Source organism: Echeneis naucrates, chromosome 14, assembly GCF_900963305.1.
Source record: "Echeneis naucrates chromosome 14, fEcheNa1.1, whole genome shotgun sequence".
In the NCBI taxonomy this organism is placed as follows: Eukaryota; Metazoa; Chordata; class Actinopteri; order Carangiformes; family Echeneidae; genus Echeneis; species Echeneis naucrates.
The window spans coordinates 450,272-468,484 of NC_042524.1; the positions used below are offsets into that span (position 1 = coordinate 450,272).

Here is an 18,213-nt window from a genome sequence, read left to right on the forward strand (position 1 = left end):
TGTTGCTACAGACTGTAAAGGCTATAAACCTGGACCTGGACCTGAACCCAAAGCTAAAAGATAAATCATTTATCAATATCTTCATGATTTTGTGATTTCATTTCATCATGACTGAAGTGACGGAGACTCAGAGTGATGCTGAGGAACAGGTTGCCAAGCAACAGCTGAGCTGTCAGGAAGTGATGCTGCAGCTCACAGCCACAATAAAAGGTAGAGCTGTTTATCATCAGGTCTGGATGGAGGAGGCGAAGCCGCAGGAGGTAACGGACTCATTCTGATCTGTTCGTGTCAGTTTAGCTCTGATGGATGAAGGTTTGGATGGGGGGGGCAGAGGACAGAGAAGTCTGTGACTCAGTATCTGTGATGTTGTTTTAAAAATAACCTGAGAAACCTTTTGACTGTCAGCAGCAGTTTATCTTCAGGACGTTCTCTTGTTGTTTCTTCATAGACTGACAATGGAGAACCAGACTGATGTCCTGATCCTGGAGGGGTTAAAGGTCACCCCTCAGTCCTCCATCCCAGCCTTCATCCTCCTCCTCATCATCTACGTCTTCATCATGGCGTCCAACCTCGGCCTGGTGGTCCTGATCTTCAGCAGCCGCAGCCTCCAGCAGCCCATGTACCTGCTCTTCTGTAACATGAGTATTAACGACGTGTTCGGGGCGACCATCATCATCCCTCATGTTCTCCGAGATCTTCTGCTCTCCAACTCCAACCGCTACATCCACTACATCAGCTGCGTCCTTCAGGCCTTCTGCGTCCACCTGTATGGAAGCACCTCCCACACCGTCCTCATGATCATGGCTTTCGACCGCTACATGGCCATCTGCAGCCCCCTGCGTTACGCCGCCATCATGACCACCAAGATGGTGGTGAGTCTGTCGGTTGCGGCCTGGGCGGTGGCCTTCGTCCTGGTGGCGATCCTCTTGGGCCTCAGCGTCCGCCTGTCGCGCTGCAGGTCGGTCATATCCAACCCGTTCTGCGACAACGCCTCCTTGTTCAAGCTGTCCTGTGAGAGCGTCCTCATCAACCACATCTACGGCCTCGGCTACACCGTGGTCCTGCTGGGCTCTTCCATCTGCAGCGTCACGCTCACCTACCTGAAGATCGCCGCTGTGTGCGTGCTAAGTAAAAACAAAGCTCTGAACAGCAAAGCTCTGCAGACCTGTGCCTCCCATCTGACCGTGTACGTCCTGCTGCTGCTGTCGGCCTTCATCATCGTCATCCTGCACCGGTTCCCACGGCTGTCCGACCACAGGAAGGTGGCGGTCATTGTGGGTGAAGTGGTGCTGCCGGCCCTAAACGCCGTGATCTATGGGCTGCAGATCAAAGAGATCAGACAGAAGATCTCAGCTGTGCTCTGCAGGAAGACGGCACGAAGGATCTTTAGGTGATCCACATGAAATGTCAGAGTATTTACTGCAATGACACAAGTTCAAGACAGGAAACCTGCTCATAGTCGACACTCTCAGTATGAAATATTTTGTACATATTTTATTAAATATCTCTTCAGAACTGGTTATGAAGTTAAGTTGCTTTGTGTTTGTAATTTTTTTTCATTGAGTATTAAAATCCTACAAACATCATCACAGTTTGCTAATTCAGTTTCACTTCTCTAAGGAAGAATGAAGCAGCTGAAGGTCTGCAGTCAAAATGAAAAGATAATGTTTTTAATGTTCACCATCAGCAGACATCAAATATAAGGTGAACCATCACATGGTTTTAACAATCCATAAAAGATTTTATCAGAACTTGGTGGTTATATGATATAATATTTGTTAGATTTTATAATTTCAGATGCCAAACACCTTTAAATAATTTACCATAAAATTAAAGTTGTTTCACTGATGTTTAGGTCAATAACTGAAATATTAATTTATCTTAAAACCTTAATTCTTTTTCAACACTTCTAATGAAAGTTGAGCCTTCAGCAAACATGGTTTTAATTTATGAATGTACACAAATAAGATGTTTGTCATAGAAGCTGATATCAAAGCTAGACAACAAGCTAAAGTGAAGACACACAAACAGCTGCTGAAATAAATAATAAACTATGTACTGATCAAAACATTTCTGTCCTCCATCGTCTCACCACAAATGAGATGAAATGAATTATAATGAAACACCAACAGTGGAGATTAACCTTTAGTTTAGCATCATTAGCTTAGCTGTCACTAAGGCAACATGCCTTAGTGAGGGTTAAGGGTTAGGGTTAGGGTTAACCCTAACCCTGTCCAACAGGTCAAGTGGCAGTTAATGTTAGTGGGGAAGCTAAAAGGTAGCATCAGCATCACAGGTACTTTGATGAGCTGACAGCGAACGCACCACGAGCTCTCAGCTGCTTCAGGAGGAGATTCAGGCTCATTCATCTTGAAGTTATTTCAGTGTCCATCGTCACTTTCACCCCAAACTGACTGCCCCCATTAAACAGTATATATATCTGCCCCTTCAAGACATTTGTGAGTCTGTATGATTTTAATGTGTTTGTGTCTCAGAAACACAAACCAAAGTGTGAAGGTTTTAGTTTTCTTGTGAAAAAACAAGCTGAGCTCCTGTCTCCACCATGAGTCACCGACAGGAAGTACCCCCGGCAACCAAGACACACACCAACGGTCACCAGGCAACAGTGACGCTACAGCTGACGGGGGGGCAGGTTCGACTCCAGGACGCTGTCTGTCACCTCAGAGACTCTTTGGGCTCAATTGTTGCGTTGTGTGTCGGTGTGTGATGTAACACACTGCAGGAAACAGCTGATGCCCTTTAACTATTCAGAACTATTCAGACACGAGTGAGGACGACACTGATGATGAAGATTGTTCGGTACCTTCAGCTGGAACACTTTAGCTCTGCTCTTCACAGACTGATGATGGAGAACCAGACTGATGTTCTGATCCTGCAGGGGTTAAAGGTCATGCTTCATCCTCCTCCTCCTCATCTACGTCTTCATCATGGGGCAACAGTACTAAAGTATTACAAAATGTTTACTGAACGTCACACATTTAATAAATATTTCACATTTCCTCTTTATTAATGTCAATTCATGTTTGTCTCTGAAATGTTTATAGATTTAAAACATCAAAATTTATTATAAATTTCACAGTTCTTACATTTCAGTTCGGCTCCAGAACTTAATGAGAATTGAGTGACATTGTTCCAAACCAGCGAGGTAGCAGCTAACACACCTTATACACACCTAGCATGTAGCTAAATATTATTATCTCATCATGTTGAACAGACAGTTTGACATTGTGACAGAGTTAATACAAACATTCAGCCTCACTGAGTAAAACCAGTGACAGTAAATGAACACTAAGATGTGAAACTAATAAAAATGTGCTGAATTCTGTAAAACGGTCAGTAAAACGGTTTGACTGCTGTGGATCGGAATAGTTTGGACAGGGATTTGCAGATCTCTGCGGACTGAAGTCCGTAGATTATAGGATTGAGGCTGCCGGGGACGATATGAAACAAGATGGCAGCCAGTTTCCTGTAGTCTGAGTACTGAGGGAAACGGTGCATAACAGTGACAACAAAGCCACAAATCAGCATAATCAGATACACAACCAGGTGAGTGCTGCAGGTCTTTAAGGCTTTGCTGTTCAGAGACTTGTTCTTACTGGTCAGACAGACGACTGTGATCTTCGTGTAGGTGAGGACCATGCTGCCGATGGACGCCGTGTATAAGACAGCTGTGTCAAAGGCCTTCCTGTGGTGAACACCTGGACTACACACTCATCGTAACTGATGATGACACAACATGTCAACAAGCAAACGAGACAAAGTGATGAAGCTTCTGAGGAGGGTTAAGGTCACAACAGCTCCTATAGACTTTTCTCTTCAGCTCTATGATCCTTATCTTACTTTGTGGGGAAACATCTGGTCCCAAAAACAATGGACAGTAAAGAGACTTTTTTTGAGACTCATTCTGATTGATGTAGAAATGAATCTTGGAGTTGATCTTTATTATTTAATGAAATACGAGTTACACAAATATCTATACATATTAAACTGCATGTAATAAATGATGGGACTGAGACTGCAGACGTAGAGTTATCTGCAACATAATTAGTTATACATCCATATCAGTGCTGCAGGTTTTCAGCACCTCATCTACAACAGAGCTCCTGTTAACAGAATGAGAATTCTTCATCCACATTTTCGATTTTTAGTGTTGACACATGAAGAAAAATAATTCGGAAATGTTTTTATCACAATGGCAAAACTTTTGTGGCTTCAAACAAACGTGACAAGAATTTTTTTATCTCTTTGGACTGTGTGCCATAAATAATGGGGTTGAAGCAACTCGGAACAATATGAAACAGAAGTGCAGAAAGTTTCCTGAAGTCGGCATATTCAGGGAAGCGATGCAGAGTAATGACAAGGAAACCACTGAGCAACATAATCAGATACACAACCAGGTGAGTGCTGCAGGTCTTTAAGGCTTTGCTGTTCAGAGACTTGTTCTTACTGGTCAGACAGACGACTGTGATCTTCGTGTAGGTGAGGACCATGCTGCCGATGGACGCCGTGAGCAGAACCACAGTGAACGTGAGGCCGTAGACGTTATTGATGAAGACGCTGTCACAGGACAGTTTGAACAGGGAGGCGTTGTCACAGTAAGGATTCATGATGAGAGTCCTGCATCGGTTCAGCCTGATGGTCAGACCCAGCAGGATCCCGACCAGGACAAAGGCCACTCCCCAGGCAGAAACCGTCAGCTTGACCACCATGTTGTTGGTCATGATGGTGCTGTAACGCAGCGGGTTACAGATGGCCACGTACCTGTCAAAGGCCATAATCATCAGGACTGTGTGAGAGGTGGTGCCGAACATGTGTGTGGTGAACGCCTGGACCACACACTCATAGTAACTGATGAGGCGTTCAGACGGAGGACGCAGGATGTCGACCAGCAGCCGCGGCGCCATGATGGAATTCCCAACCAGGTCGTTGACGGGCAGGTTGCAGAAAAGCAGATACATGGGCTGGTGAAGGCTTTTGTCAACGAAGACCAGAACTACAATTCCAACATTGACGAACATGATCAACATGTAGGAGAAGAAGAGGAAAAGAAAAACAGGATAGACGGAGTCCCGACGGAGGTTTAACCCCTCCAGCTGCAGAGTCAAGCTGTTGAAGGTGACGTTGGTTTGGTTTTCCATCAACCTGGAACAACAAACATCTGAATGGTAAAAATTAAAGCAGCACAAAAGAAAACACACTCTGATTTTCATTAAAACTGGCCGTCATACTGTACATTTTTAGACTCAGAGTCTCCTGATTTTCATCTTCAGCTGAAGTCACGTCCTCTGTTGCAGGCTCATATAGTCACAGTTGTATTCTCTGAGGCCGTTCATCACCCAATCAACGTGATGCAACACTATGACATCATCATATATGGTTAAGACCCTGTAGTTTGAAATATGGACCTTGCTTCTCCATCTTGTTCCATGTTACCTTAATATACCATGTTTAATATTTTAAAATGAAGAAATAAATAAATATTTGTTTCCCATCCATACAGCTTCTTCCTCTGATCTGTTTCCGGGTCACGGGGGGTTCTGGAGCCAATCCCAGTCCATCACAGAGACAAACAGACCTACGGACAGTTTAGAGTCACCAATGAGCCCAAACATGATGCCTTTGGAGGCCTCAGGCCAGGACCCCAACCAGAACAGAGAGAACCGCTGTGACAGCGTGCTGCATATTTGCGTTCACTTTGATATAATAATAGATATTATTTTCATGTTAAATGTAAATGATCTTGCTTTTCTGCCCTGTTTGGCCATGATAACATAAAGTTAAAGTCAAATAAATGTCGGAAGCAGAAGCTGTCCCTGCCGGTCGTGTGAAAACCTGGACTGGATTCTGTTCTGGGTTTCCTCTCAGTAAAAAGTGGAGCAGATTTAATCAAGACGTGATCCACCAACAGAAACAAAAACTGATGACATGATCAACATGAGGAAAAGCAAACGGTCCAAACTAATATTAAAAATAATCATTTTAAAATGATACCGCCGGCTGAGGAGGACAGGAAGAGTTCTGGATGGCACTCATTAGCTTTTAACGAACTCAGGACTGTGTGTGGTGAACACCTGGACTACACACTCATCGTAACTGATGATGACACAACATGTCAACAAGCAAACGAGACAAAGTGATGAAGCTTCTGAGGAGGGTTAAGGTCACAACAGCTCCTATAGACTTTTCTCTTCAGCTCTATGATCCTTATCTTACTTTGTGGGGAAACATCTGGTCCCAAAAACAATGGACAGTAAAGAGACTTTTTTTGAGACTCATTCTGATTGATGTAGAAATGAATCTTGGAGTTGATCTTTATTATTTAATGAAATACGAGTTACACAAATATCTATACATATTAAACTGCATGTAATAAATGATGGGACTGAGACTGCAGACGTAGAGTTATCTGCAACATAATTAGTTATACATCCATATCAGTGCTGCAGGTTTTCAGCACCTCATCTACAACAGAGCTCCTGTTAACAGAATGAGAATTCTTCATCCACATTTTCGATTTTTAGTGTTGACACATGAAGAAAAATAATTCGGAAATGTTTTTATCACAATGGCAAAACTCTTGTGGCTTCAAACAAACGTGACAAGAATTTTTTTATCTCTTTGGACTGTGTGCCATAAATAATGGGGTTGAAGCAACTCGGAACAATATGAAACAGAAGTGCAGAAAGTTTCCTGAAGTCGGCATATTCAGGGAAGCGATGCAGAGTAACGACAAGGAAACCACTGAGCAACATAATCAGATACACAAAGAGGTGAGTGCTGCAGGTCTTTAAGGCTTTGCTGTTCAGAGACTTGTTCTTACTGGTCAGACAGACGACTGTGATCTTCGTGTAGGTGAGGACCATGCTGCCGATGGACGCCGTGAGCAGAACCACAGTGAACGTGAGGCCGTAGACGTTATTGATGAAGACGCTGTCACAGGACAGTTTGAACAGACCGCCGTTACTGCAGTAAATGCTTCTGATGAGAGTCCTGCATCGGTTCAGCCTGATGGTCAGACCCAGCAGGATCCCGACCAGGACAAAGGCCACTCCCCAGGCAGAAACCGTCAGCTTGACCACCATGTTGTTGGTCATGATGGTGCTGTAACGCAGCGGGTTACAGATGGCCACGTACCTGTCAAAGGCCATAATCATCAGGACTGTGTGAGCGGTGGTGCTGAACACGTGTACTGTGAACGCCTGGACCACACACTCATAGTAACTGATGAGGCGTTCAGACGGAGGACGCAGGATGTCGACCAGCAAACGAGGCAAAGTGATGGAGCTTCCGAGGATGTCATTGACCGACAGGTTCCAAAAGAGCAGATACATGGGCTGGTGAAGGTTCTTATCCAGATATACAATAACAGCAATGCCAACATTTGAGACAATAATGAACAGGTAGGAGAAACAGATAAAAAGAAAGACCGGATAGACGGAGTCCTGGGAGACCTTCAACCCCTCCAGCTGCAGAGTCAAGCTGTTGTAGGTGAAGTTTTCCATCATCCTGGAAAAACTAAATGAAATTCAATGTGTTAAAATAGCATGACTTCACAGTCAGAACTCTTTCCCTCTCGGAGCGTTCCTTCTGCTGTGGCTCATTGTCGCTCTAGTCAAGATCTCCTTTGCTACCAGGTTTTATAAACATCTTCAGGGGAATCTGAACATTCAACAACAGATGATGCAACATCAAGAACCGCGTGAGCTGCCACACGCAGCATTTGATGTGAGACACAATCAGCCTCAGCGGATCCAGCAAAGCTTTCAACTCCTGTTGTCAGCTTTGTAAGCTTAAAGTCTCATTTCTGGTGTTTACTGCTTCGATTTGAACTCCACATTCAGAGGCCTACAGAAGCTCTTTCCTGTGAGGCATTGAGATGGTTTTTTGTTTTTACCTGATCAAAAGACTTACTAAGACTCGGTGAAAAGGCCACCATCGATCTCCAGACCCAGGTCAGATGTCTGGGCATGAGAAAAGTGTTTCTGAGCTACGGTCACATCAATTTCAGAGGCTTCTTCTGTTCCAACCTCAGACCTGTTTTCACGTGACGTCACAGCTCCTTCCTCATCCTGCCGTCAACTGCTTTAAAAAAACAAAACAAAACTAGATTTGGCTTAACTTTTACCAAAATGCTGGATAGTTGACCAGATAGAAAACCCAGAGAGGAGGAGGTTGTGGATATGTGCCTCCGTCCCGTGGGGGCACCGAAGTACACACGTCTCTGCAGCGAACATTTCATCAAAGGTCAGCTAGCAAAGAGTGAACACACCTCACCCTAACCTGCCCCACAAGCTGTTAACTGTAGGAATGGTTTACCTGATATTTGGGATTGGATTTCTGTTACAACCTCACCTAAATGCTGACTGAAGAAGCCATATGAACATTAGCTAACGCTAGCACTCAAGAATTTCTTGTCCTTCACCTCCCAAATGGCAGCATTACTGACGCATCCAGCGAAAATCCTCATATCTGTCCGTACTTTGTATGCTCATCCTGGCAGCAGTGTAAGAGCAGGGGTTCTCCACAACATCTCTGTTTCTAAGGGTGACCAGTGGCCGTCTTATATCTTGTGTTTTCTGCTTTAGAGAGATGGTCTCAATATTCGTGGCTTGAACCCGTTTGGTCATTGACAGGTTTGTGTTGTTGTTCTCAGGTATTTCAGGCGTTAGCCGCCATCTTGGAGCTGGTTTTTTCCATCCAGGCGTCAGTGTGAGTCACGTGACAGAAACCTCTGAGCAGCGTCCTGTTCTGCCCGGTTTGATGGCAGCAGAGAGGATTTTATTTTGCTGAGGTGGATGTCGTCTGGCTTTTTACTGTGCTGATTCATCTGTGAACAGGAACTTCAGTCTGACCTCTGACCTGAGAGATGCAGCTTCACTCTGATGTATCACTCCTGATGATGAATAAAACCATGTTGTGTTGTCTGTTTTTATTGTAACTTTCATCATTTTATTGATTATATAACTAGGACACAGCCACAGGAACAGAAATGCATATCTGCATCAGACTGTTAACATGTTTATCTCTGCTGGAGTTGGAGTGGTCTGTGCAGGAAGTTCAGGTTCTGGTGCTGGCTTCATGTTTGCCAAAGACCAAACAATGAGTGGAGCCGCTTTGAATTTTCATGGACAACCTTAATATTGTCTTTAATCCATCAGACAGGAAAAGCTCTTTGGTCCCATTTGTGTCATTTAAGTTGATATCTTTATTACAAGTTAGGCACAAACTTCAGTATCATGACAGGGTGTCAACGAGCAAACGAGGCAAAATAAAATCTAAAAAATAAATAAATCTTTGATAAAGAGGTGAGAGGGTTCAGGGAATGATCAGCCTGAAAGACGTGTTTTGTGACTACGTTGAGTGACAAAATGCTTGATGATACTTCCACGTAACTCTTTACTGACCAGTCCATAGATAATGGGATTGACTGCAGGTGGAACAATAATAAACAGGATGCTGAAGAACTTTTTGAGGTCTTGTGAGACTGAAGCAAACCTCTGACTCACTATTATGATCACTGAGGCTATTTCATAGAGCACATAAACAACAAGGTGTGACGTGCAGGTCTGAAAGGCCTTACTGCGAACGCTGCTGTCATCTCGACCGTGTTTTATGGACGCCTGCAGGATCCTGAAGTAGGAAAAAGCTATGATGACAAAGATCCCGGTACTCACAGACCAGAACATAGACAGACCTGGAAAAACATCAAATTTCACCATTATCTTTACAGCTGAGAATCATTTCAGCCTTCATGTCATCCAGGGTTGGAGGGATTGACCTGGATCCTCCCTCTGGACCAATACACTGACCGTAGATGTTGTTAGTCTGTGTGGACCTGCAGGCCAGCCTCAGGATGGCACGGTTGCTGCAGTAGACATGTTGGATGATGTTGCCACACAGCTGGGTGTTCATGTGGAGGGCGAAGAGCACAGCGATGCAGAGCACGGCGACAAACCAGGCCAGGGCGCAGGAGGCGTGCAGCCGAGCAGACGTCATGATGGTGTGATACCGGAGCGGTTCGCACACAGCAACATATCTCCAGAAAGGTTTTAAAAATCAATAGTGCGAAATGAGGGTTTGATTTAAATTAGCATCACAAACTCTGTGCATCTATTTTGTATTTTCAGGAAAACATGCTTTGCTCACACACAAACCCGAACTTGATCAGACTGGTGGAGAATGATCTTTGATAATTAACCTAACACTTCCTAAACACAGACTGAAGAGCGACATAGATGGAAATAAGCTCATTTCCTTTCATAACACACGAGAGACGCCAGGCTGATACCTGTCATAGGCCATGGCAGCTAGAAGAGTCTGTGCTGCGAGACCATACGTGTGCACGGAGACGGCCTGGGCGATGGCTGGGATGTAGGCGATCCTCCTCTCACCGGTCAGAAAGTGCATCATGAGGCGAGGCAGCACTGCCGTGGCCCCCAGCAGATCACACACTGCCAGGTGGGAAATCATCACAAACATGGGCCTGTGCAGGTTCTTGTCAACGCAAATGATGCAAACAACCACACCGTTCCCCAACAGCACCACCATGTAGTTAAAGAAAGCCAGGAAGAATAAGAAAGAGCCGAAGCCTGGAGGAGTGTGAAAGCCCTCCAGCACAAACACAATGGGCTGTTTGAGGGGAGTTGTGGTTGTTGTGTTTTCCATCTAAAACTGGACAGTCCTGTTAAAAAGAGGTAGAAAATAAACATCCAAACATGAGAATAATGACCATACATATCTAGAAAGGATGACAGTGATACCTACTGTAAAATAATAATAAACGTTATTCTGTTCTCTTCTAAAACAGAGCCCTGCCAGAACACCAAGCAGCTCTCCTGTCCTCTCAGCAGAGCAGATGCTGCTCTGAGTTCACGAGGATGCTTTTAAAGATGTCAGTCGTTAACACTGATCCCTGCCCTGAACCCAGCCTCCACAACTCATCTCTTATGATTCAACATCTGGTTTGTACCATGAGAACGCTGCCAGAGTGAGGAGGATGTGTGTTGTAATCAGAGTTTCTCTGTTGTCAGCTTTGGTAACTGGGCAGATAATCTGAGGTTGCCTCTCAGCCTTTCATCTGACCAGAGACTGGCCACGTGGACAACCGAGTCGAAGCCTGCTTAGGCGGTGGGCCCTTCAGCTGATATTTCATATTCCTATTTATTTATCCCAGACATTCAATACAGAATCCTTTGATGTCAGTGAAATTTATATCCTGGACAAAAAGGGCCATTGATTAAAAAATAAAGGTTGTGTTTGTTCACTGAGGTTTCACAAGTCTGTTGTTTCTGAAATGTTTCTTTATGTAGAACCACAAGTTCCCAACGTCCTTCACAGACAGAGAGCAGAAAACCCCTTTATCATGGAAGTGAAGACTTATGTGTCCTGTTAAAATGATGTCACTGGGGGAAAGGTCAGAGTTCACCTAAACTGTTCAGGGACCTGCAAATTTAATTAGGACAGGAGTTGTTGGGTTTTCTTCATGTGAACTAAAGAGGTTGATGGACTATCGGTGAAATGACTCCAGTTTTTATTTAGATTTGACCAAGCGGGGGGGCACAGTGGGATAGTGGTTATTGATTCACAACAAGGAGGTCCTGGGTTCGGTTCCTGGCCTGAGGCCTCCAAAGGCATCATGTTTGGGTTCAGTGGTGACTCTAAATTGTCCGTAGGCCTGTGTGTCTCTGTGATGGACTGGTGACCCCGCATTAGAAGATGAATGAATGAATAAATGAGCAAATGGGTGTTCAGGAAGGAAACTTCAAGTCAAGTAAAGAAATCTTTAGTGTCCCGCAAGTGGGAAATTCAGAGGTACATAAAAACAATTATCCCGAAATTCAGTAAGAACAATGTAGTCATGAAGAACAACAAATAACGTGTAGACAACTATATAAAGTTTCTGCCCCTCACATTACAGTTGGTTGTGACATCAGGCAGATTGAGATCAGCTTCACCAAACTGGGAAACAATTTCTTTATGGGAGAGCCATTCTGCAAAAGATGACACTCAAAGTTACAGTTCTATCTAAAATCACCAAGTTCTTTGAGTTAAACCCAAATCAGGAAAACAGTCTTCACCTAAACTACCTGGACAGAAAGGGACATTTCATAGTTCATGTTCTTCAAAAACATCCACATTCATATGTAAAACATGGTATGAGAAGAAAGTTCAGAATTTTAGATGTAATGTGACATCATCGGTATCCAGAAGTGAATCTGGTGTTTACACAGAAACGCCCGGTCCGTAACCTGGGGAGGCATTTAAAATATCATTATAACTACACGTCATTTTGTTCATATGTCTGCGAATAAACCTTTATGACGACGAAACCCTCTTGGAATAAACAAGGCTAAACAAAAATCTGCGAATCTCCTTTGACTGCATGCCATAAATGACGGGATTGAGACTGCTGGGAATGATAAAATACAGGATTGTAACAAGTTTCCTGCTGTTTTCATACACAGGGAAACGATGGAGAGTGATGACACACATCCCACTAAACAAAGAAATCAGATACACAACCAGGTGAGTGCTGCAGGTCTTTAAGGCTTTGCTGTTCAGAGACTTGTTCTTACTGGTCAGACAGACGACTGTGATCTTCGTGTAGGTGAGGACCATGCTGCCGATGGACGCCGTGTATAAGACAGCTGTGAACGTGAGGCCGTAGACGTTATTGATGAAGACGCTGTCACAGGACAGTTTGAACAGACCGGCGTTGTCACAGAAAGGACTTCTGATGAGAGTCCTGCATCGGTTCAGCCTGATGGTCAGACCCAGCAGGATCCCGACCAGGACAAAGGCCACTCCCCAGGCAGAAACCGTCAGCTTGACCACCATGTTGTTGGTCATGATGGTGCTGTAACGCAGCGGGTTACAGATGGCCACGTACCTGTCAAAGGCCATAATCATCAGGACTGTGCGAGCGGTGGTGCTGAACACGTGTACTGTGAACGCCTGGACCACACACTCATAGTAACTGATGAGGCGTTCAGACGGAGGACGCAGGATGTCGACCAGCAAACGAGGCAAAGTGATGGAGCTTCCGAGGATGTCATTGACCGACAGGTTCCAAAAGAGCAGATACATGGGCTGGTGAAGGTTCTTATCCAGATATACAATAACAGCAATGCCAACATTTGAGACAATAATAAACAGGTAGGAGAAACAGATAAAAAGAAAGACCGGATAGACGGAGTCCTGGGAGACCTTCAACCCCTCCAGCTGCAGAGTCAAGCTGTTGTAGGTGAAGTTTTCCATCATCCTGGAAAAACTAAATGAAATGATCCTGTTAAAGTTTAGTGAGTTCAATGTCGATGCCGACTGCACAACAGGACACAAACCGTAAGAACATAGAATGCATTTATGAAGATCACACCTGCTGTGTCGGAGGCTGTCTCTCTTTTATAGAAGCATTTCTACGTTATAGACTTCCCTCCAGATTACATGACGTGTGATGTAACATCACGGAGTCAACACGTTTCCTGTCCACCTCCAAAGATATTCATACATCTTAGTATTTCATGACCAATCACCTCCGTCACTCAGTCCTTTGCACCTTCTCTTCCTCCAAGAATGTGATCTGTCTTCATCATCCCTGGACCCAGACCACCTCAGTTCAGACGGTCCTGCTCTATGGTTCTGATGATGAGCCAGAAACCCTGAAGGAACATCTGGATCTGATCTGATTTAACAGATGTTTGATCACACAAAGCGCCTGAAGCAGACTCATGTCCCTCATTAGGAGTTACTTTGGGTTCTGACAGATGAATAAATGTAAATGTATGAAACATCCTGTAGATTTGTTGCCTTTCTAAGACTCACACCAACAGGGAGGAGGGAGGAGAAGGGACATTTTCCCATAGACTTCAGTAATCTGACTTGAGCACTGCAGTGAATGTGTGTATGTGTTGCAGCGAAGCTGCTGGACAGAGTTCAGGTCGATTATTGTCTAAGTCCTGGGCTGTAATCTGCTGCGAATGGAGGACCGCTCCAGCTTTGCTGACTCATTGACCAGTCTCTCTCACAAGTTGCTGTGTAGATAAAGTTGTGTTGTTGTTGTGTTTCCCTGGAGCCGTGATCAGTGCGGTCCCTCTGGGCTCATTACATCAGGTACTGTTTCCGTCTCATTAACGCTCATTACAGCCTGCCGAGGCGACCGAGACACTGACGAAACTTTTCCACCTGCTGGAGTTTACAGTTCACAAACAATAACAGAAGTTACGGTGCTGCAGTGGCAGCACTGTGAGAAGGTTGTGGGTTTGAAACCTCATTTCATCAGATTCATCACCATTGCACAGTTTAACATCCTGACCCGTTTACCGGGCCTTGGATCTGAGGTGTTTGTTGCCCCCACAGGCCTGAGGCAGGAGGGCAGTTGTGCTGAAGGCTTGTTGTGTTTGTGTTGTTCTGGTCGGTGTATCGGACTGCGGTGGTCCAACAGTCAGCATTCAACAGTGTGACCAATCCTAACCCTGCCATCCACCCATTCATCCATCCATCCACCTGCTTATCCATCCACCCATTCATCCATCCATTCACCTGCTTATCCATCCACCCATCCATCATCCATTCATCCATCCATCCATTGTTCCATCCATCATCCAGTCATCCATCCATCCACCCACCCCTTCTTCCATCCATCATCCATTCATCCATCCATCCACCCACCCCTTCTTCCATCCATCATCCATTCATCCATCCATTCATTGTTCCATCCATCATCCATTCAACCACCCATTCATCCATCCATCCACCTGCTTATCCATCCACCCATTCATTCATCCATTCATCCATTCTTCCATCCATCATCCATTCATACATCCATCCATTGTTCCATCCATCATCCATTCATCCATCCATCCACCCACCCATTCTTCCATCCATCATCCATTCATCCATCCATTCATTGTTCCATCCATCATCCATTCATCCACCCATTCATCCATCCACCCACCTGCTTATCCATCCACCCATTCATTCATCCATTCATCCATCCATCCATTGTTCCATCCATCATCCAGTCATCCATCCATCCATTGTTCCATCCATTATCCATTCATCCATCCATCCATTGTTCCATCCATCATCCATTCATCCATCCATCCACCCACCCATTCTTCCATCCATTCATCCATTCTTCCATCCATCCATTGTTCCATCCATCATCCATTCATCCATCCATCCACCCACCCATTCTTCCATCCATCATCCATCCATTCATCCATCCATCCATCCATTCTTCCATCCATCATCCATTCATCCATCCATCCATTGTTCCATCCATCATCCAGTCATCCATCCATCCACCCACCCCTTCTTCCATCCATCATCCATTCATCCATCCATCCACCCACCCATTCTTCCATCCATCATCCATTCATCCATCCATTCATTGTTCCATCCATCATCCATTCATCCATCCATTCATCCATCCATCCATCCACCCACCCATTCTTCCATCCATTATCCATCCACCCATTCATCCATCCATCCATCATCCATCCATCCATCCATCCACCTGCTTATCCATTCAACCATTCATCCATCCATTCATCCATTCTTCCATCCATCATCCATTCATCCATCCATCCATTGTTCCATCCATCATCCATTCATCCATCCACCCATTCATCCATTGTTCCATCCATCATCCATTCATCCACCCATTTGCCCTCAGTACAACCTAATCTAACGTATTTGTTTGAGTTTCATTCCTGTTTTTTTACCTGACTGGTGTTGGAGAACTTTGTTTATGCATTTTGTGTTTATAAAGGAAATAAAAAGACAGGAAAGGAAGCTCCATCTGTCAGACAGTCCAGCTCCAACTGCCTGAAGTCTATGGGAAAACGTCCCTCCTCCTCCTCAGTTTATGGTCTCAGTCTGAAATACAACATTTTTCAAATGAAGCTCCATTTAGAGGGAAACAGAATGTGGGGGGGTCGACATCATTATATATTCAACAAAGAATGAGCTGCTGTTACATCAAGTGAAAAGCACAACACTTTATTTGTAATCTCCAATCCAATCATATTTTATTTCTGCAGTCAATTATTTCATCTCAGATTTGATTCTACACTTTTTCAAAGAAAAAAAAATAGTTGAATAAGAATCGAGAGTTTGTGACTCTACTGGTTGTGTGTGACAGGTGTGATGATTAGGGGGACGTTTTTGCCGCTGACGCTGATGAACGGGTAGAGCTTGTCAGGGAAGGAACAGTCAGTGAAGCTGTAGATAGCTTCTGCAGCGTCAACGTCGAAGAAGGAGACCAAACCTTCCTCGTAATCCACAAACACTCCCACCGTCTTCGGCTCATCTGCGACCTCTTTTGGGGGTTCTTCATGAGCTGTGTATTCTCCGTCCATCAGACCCATCGCCCAGAAGCCATCTTGGGGAGTCAGAGGACCTTTCCCCTTCCTGTTGACGGACTCGCTGACCACTCCTAAATCCCATGCAGTGTTTCTGCCAACTTTGACCTCAAAGTAAAACCTTCCTGAAGAGAAGCTCTGGTTTCCTAAGACAATTTTCCAGGAAGAAAACCTCTCTGCACGGTCTTTGACCAACTTCTTTATCTTGCCGTGCTTCACCTCTTTACCATCACTCGACAGGATGAGTTTGGGATGAGCGGTATTCGGATCGAGTGTCACATCCACTGCAAACTGCTGGACTCTCAACAGCTCTGCCACAACTAACTGCGGAACAAACTCACCCATCAATTCGTCATACACGTCATCCAGCAGTCTGTCCAGACCCATCCTCACTGCCCCCTCGTACACCGGAGGAGGAATCTTGATGTCGGTCCAGTCTGTGGTGGGAAGGCCGGAGTTTAGGGACTGGAAGCGTTGGAGGAAATCCAGGTGGTCTTCACAACAGGAGAGCTGCTCCACCTCAAACCTCTTCTTCGTCAAATGGAATACCTCCTTTTCCAGCTCTGTGATCAGACCTCTTCCTTGCTCCTCTGTTGCTCTCTGCTTCTCGTCAAGCAACTCAGCGACCTCCTGCTGCTGTTCTTCCAACAACTGGGCGAAATGGCTGAAGGCTATAAGAGCAGCCGCTTTCTCTCGCTTTGCGTCGTCGTCACTGAGCTCCATCCAGTGTTTGATGTCTTCGATCTTCAGCTGTCTCGTTTCGATCATGGCCTGAATTTTAGTCTCTGTCTTCCTCAGCTCTGTCTTATTTTCTGTGTGTGCTTCCTCCAGAGGGACAATCTGGTGTGTCCTGTGCTCTACAATCATGCAGAGCATGCAGACACAGGTGTGGTCGTCCTTACAGAACAGCTCCAGGGGGCGGTTGTGTTTTGTACAACACCTGTCCGTCAGATCCGTCACAGGGGGGATCAGCTGATGCCTTTGGACGGCTGATCGTTTCAGAGGAGGCTCCAGGTGAGTCTCACCGGAGGGGACCGGTTCTGTTTTGGTGCTGACATCTTTTGATTCGACCTGCTGTTCCTCCCAGCTGCTGCTGGTGGTTTGTTGCTGAGCTAAAGCTCTGAAGTGAGCCGTCATCTGAGAGACGAAAAGGTTGACTCGCAGATTTGGCCTTGTGTCAAAAACCTCTTTACACAGAGGACACTGCCACTTGGCTTTGAAGATCCAGTTTGTGGTGATGCAGCTCTTGCAGAAGTTGTGTCCACACGGTATTGTGACGGGATCAGTGAACACATCCCAACAGACGGAGCACATGAATTGGTCTTCAGGTAGTCCAGGACCAGCAGTGGCCATGTTCTAAACATTTACAGGGTAACTAATCAGTTTCAAAGTCTCAGTTTATTGTAATGACTGGATAAAGAAAATGTAAAACACAAAGGGAAGGAAAATCTGTAAAGTCTGAAAGGGGCTCTAAAAGGGTTAAAAGTTGTACTCACCAGTTTTAGTTTAATTCCTCTTCAGGAGCAGAACGACTTCGCAGCCAAGCTTCACTGTGTCGATCTCTTATCTTTCTAACTCTTATGCTTTCTCCTCCTTTGACCGGAGCTCTGTGGGTGCGGTTTGTTTGGATCAGGACTCGTGGCTAAAACTAGATTAAAACATTTCAGGTATGAACACAGATGATCGGCCGCCTGTTTGTTTGTTCTGTCTGCTCTGGCGGTGCCATTTACAGGAAGATGAGTTAATTATATGACTGTGGAATGAAGTTAAGCTGGAACAGAACCAACAACTAACTTTAAAATGATTTATTTCCCTGTGAACTAACACA

General features: G+C 44.9%; 6 protein-coding genes across 6 annotated transcripts; 1 reads left to right on the plus strand and 5 right to left on the minus strand.

Moving 5' to 3' along the window:
* The first annotated feature begins 446 nt into the window (after window positions 1–446).
* Window positions 447–1,394, plus strand: LOC115054455 (olfactory receptor 52N5-like). Its single transcript, XM_029519697.1, has one exon. It carries the CDS (start codon window positions 456–458, stop codon window positions 1,392–1,394), a length of 939 nt encoding a protein of 312 aa, XP_029375557.1. The 5' UTR covers window positions 447–455.
* A 1,960-nt stretch (window positions 1,395–3,354) lies between these two features.
* Window positions 3,355–5,159, minus strand: LOC115054456 (olfactory receptor 146-like). The gene is made up of 2 exons (XM_029519698.1): window positions 4,357–5,159; window positions 3,355–3,508 (listed from the first exon to the last, which is right to left on the minus strand). Exons 1-2 carry the CDS (start codon window positions 5,157–5,159, stop codon window positions 3,355–3,357), a joined length of 957 nt encoding a protein of 318 aa, XP_029375558.1.
* Window positions 5,160–6,581: 1,422 nt separating this feature from the next.
* LOC115054457 (olfactory receptor 52N5-like) lies at window positions 6,582–7,541 on the minus strand. The gene has a single exon (XM_029519699.1). It carries the CDS (start codon window positions 7,524–7,526, stop codon window positions 6,582–6,584), a length of 945 nt encoding a protein of 314 aa, XP_029375559.1. The 5' UTR covers window positions 7,527–7,541.
* Window positions 7,542–9,347: 1,806 nt separating this feature from the next.
* LOC115054458 (olfactory receptor 13-like) lies at window positions 9,348–10,686 on the minus strand. The gene is made up of 3 exons (XM_029519701.1): window positions 10,310–10,686; window positions 9,831–10,057; window positions 9,348–9,715 (listed from the first exon to the last, which is right to left on the minus strand). Exons 1-3 carry the CDS (start codon window positions 10,684–10,686, stop codon window positions 9,348–9,350), a joined length of 972 nt encoding a protein of 323 aa, XP_029375561.1.
* Window positions 10,687–12,336: 1,650 nt separating this feature from the next.
* On the minus strand, window positions 12,337–14,171 carry LOC115054095 (olfactory receptor 4Q2-like). Its single transcript, XM_029519112.1, has 2 exons — window positions 13,397–14,171; window positions 12,337–13,291 (listed from the first exon to the last, which is right to left on the minus strand). Exon 2 carries the CDS (start codon window positions 13,279–13,281, stop codon window positions 12,337–12,339), a length of 945 nt encoding a protein of 314 aa, XP_029374972.1. The 5' UTR covers window positions 13,282–13,291; window positions 13,397–14,171.
* Window positions 14,172–16,002: 1,831 nt separating this feature from the next.
* LOC115054089 (E3 ubiquitin-protein ligase TRIM11-like) lies at window positions 16,003–17,992 on the minus strand. Its single transcript, XM_029519102.1, has 2 exons — window positions 17,882–17,992; window positions 16,003–17,741 (listed from the first exon to the last, which is right to left on the minus strand). Exon 2 carries the CDS (start codon window positions 17,736–17,738, stop codon window positions 16,146–16,148), a length of 1,593 nt encoding a protein of 530 aa, XP_029374962.1. The 5' UTR covers window positions 17,739–17,741; window positions 17,882–17,992; the 3' UTR covers window positions 16,003–16,145.
* Between the last annotated feature and the right edge of the window lie 221 nt (window positions 17,993–18,213).

Coding starts and splice junctions, on each gene's coding strand:
- LOC115054455 (XM_029519697.1), top strand. CDS start 456: ATGGAGAACCAGACTGATGTCCTGATCCTGGAGGGGTTAAAGGTCACC.
- LOC115054456 (XM_029519698.1), bottom strand. CDS start 5,159: ATGGAAAACCAAACCAACGTCACCTTCAACAGCTTGACTCTGCAGCTG. Junction 3,509..4,356: donor ATTACTCTGCATCGCTTCCC/TGAATATGCCGA, acceptor TATGCACCGTTT/CCCTCAGTACTCAGACTACA.
- LOC115054457 (XM_029519699.1), bottom strand. CDS start 7,526: ATGATGGAAAACTTCACCTACAACAGCTTGACTCTGCAGCTGGAGGGG.
- LOC115054458 (XM_029519701.1), bottom strand. CDS start 10,686: ATGGAAAACACAACAACCACAACTCCCCTCAAACAGCCCATTGTGTTT. Junction 10,058..10,309: donor GCTGCCATGGCCTATGACAG/GTATCAGCCTGG, acceptor ACCTTTCTGGAG/ATATGTTGCTGTGTGCGAAC. Junction 9,716..9,830: donor ACAGACTAACAACATCTACG/GTCAGTGTATTG, acceptor ATGTTTTTCCAG/GTCTGTCTATGTTCTGGTCT.
- LOC115054095 (XM_029519112.1), bottom strand. CDS start 13,281: ATGATGGAAAACTTCACCTACAACAGCTTGACTCTGCAGCTGGAGGGG.
- LOC115054089 (XM_029519102.1), bottom strand. CDS start 17,738: ATGGCCACTGCTGGTCCTGGACTACCTGAAGACCAATTCATGTGCTCC.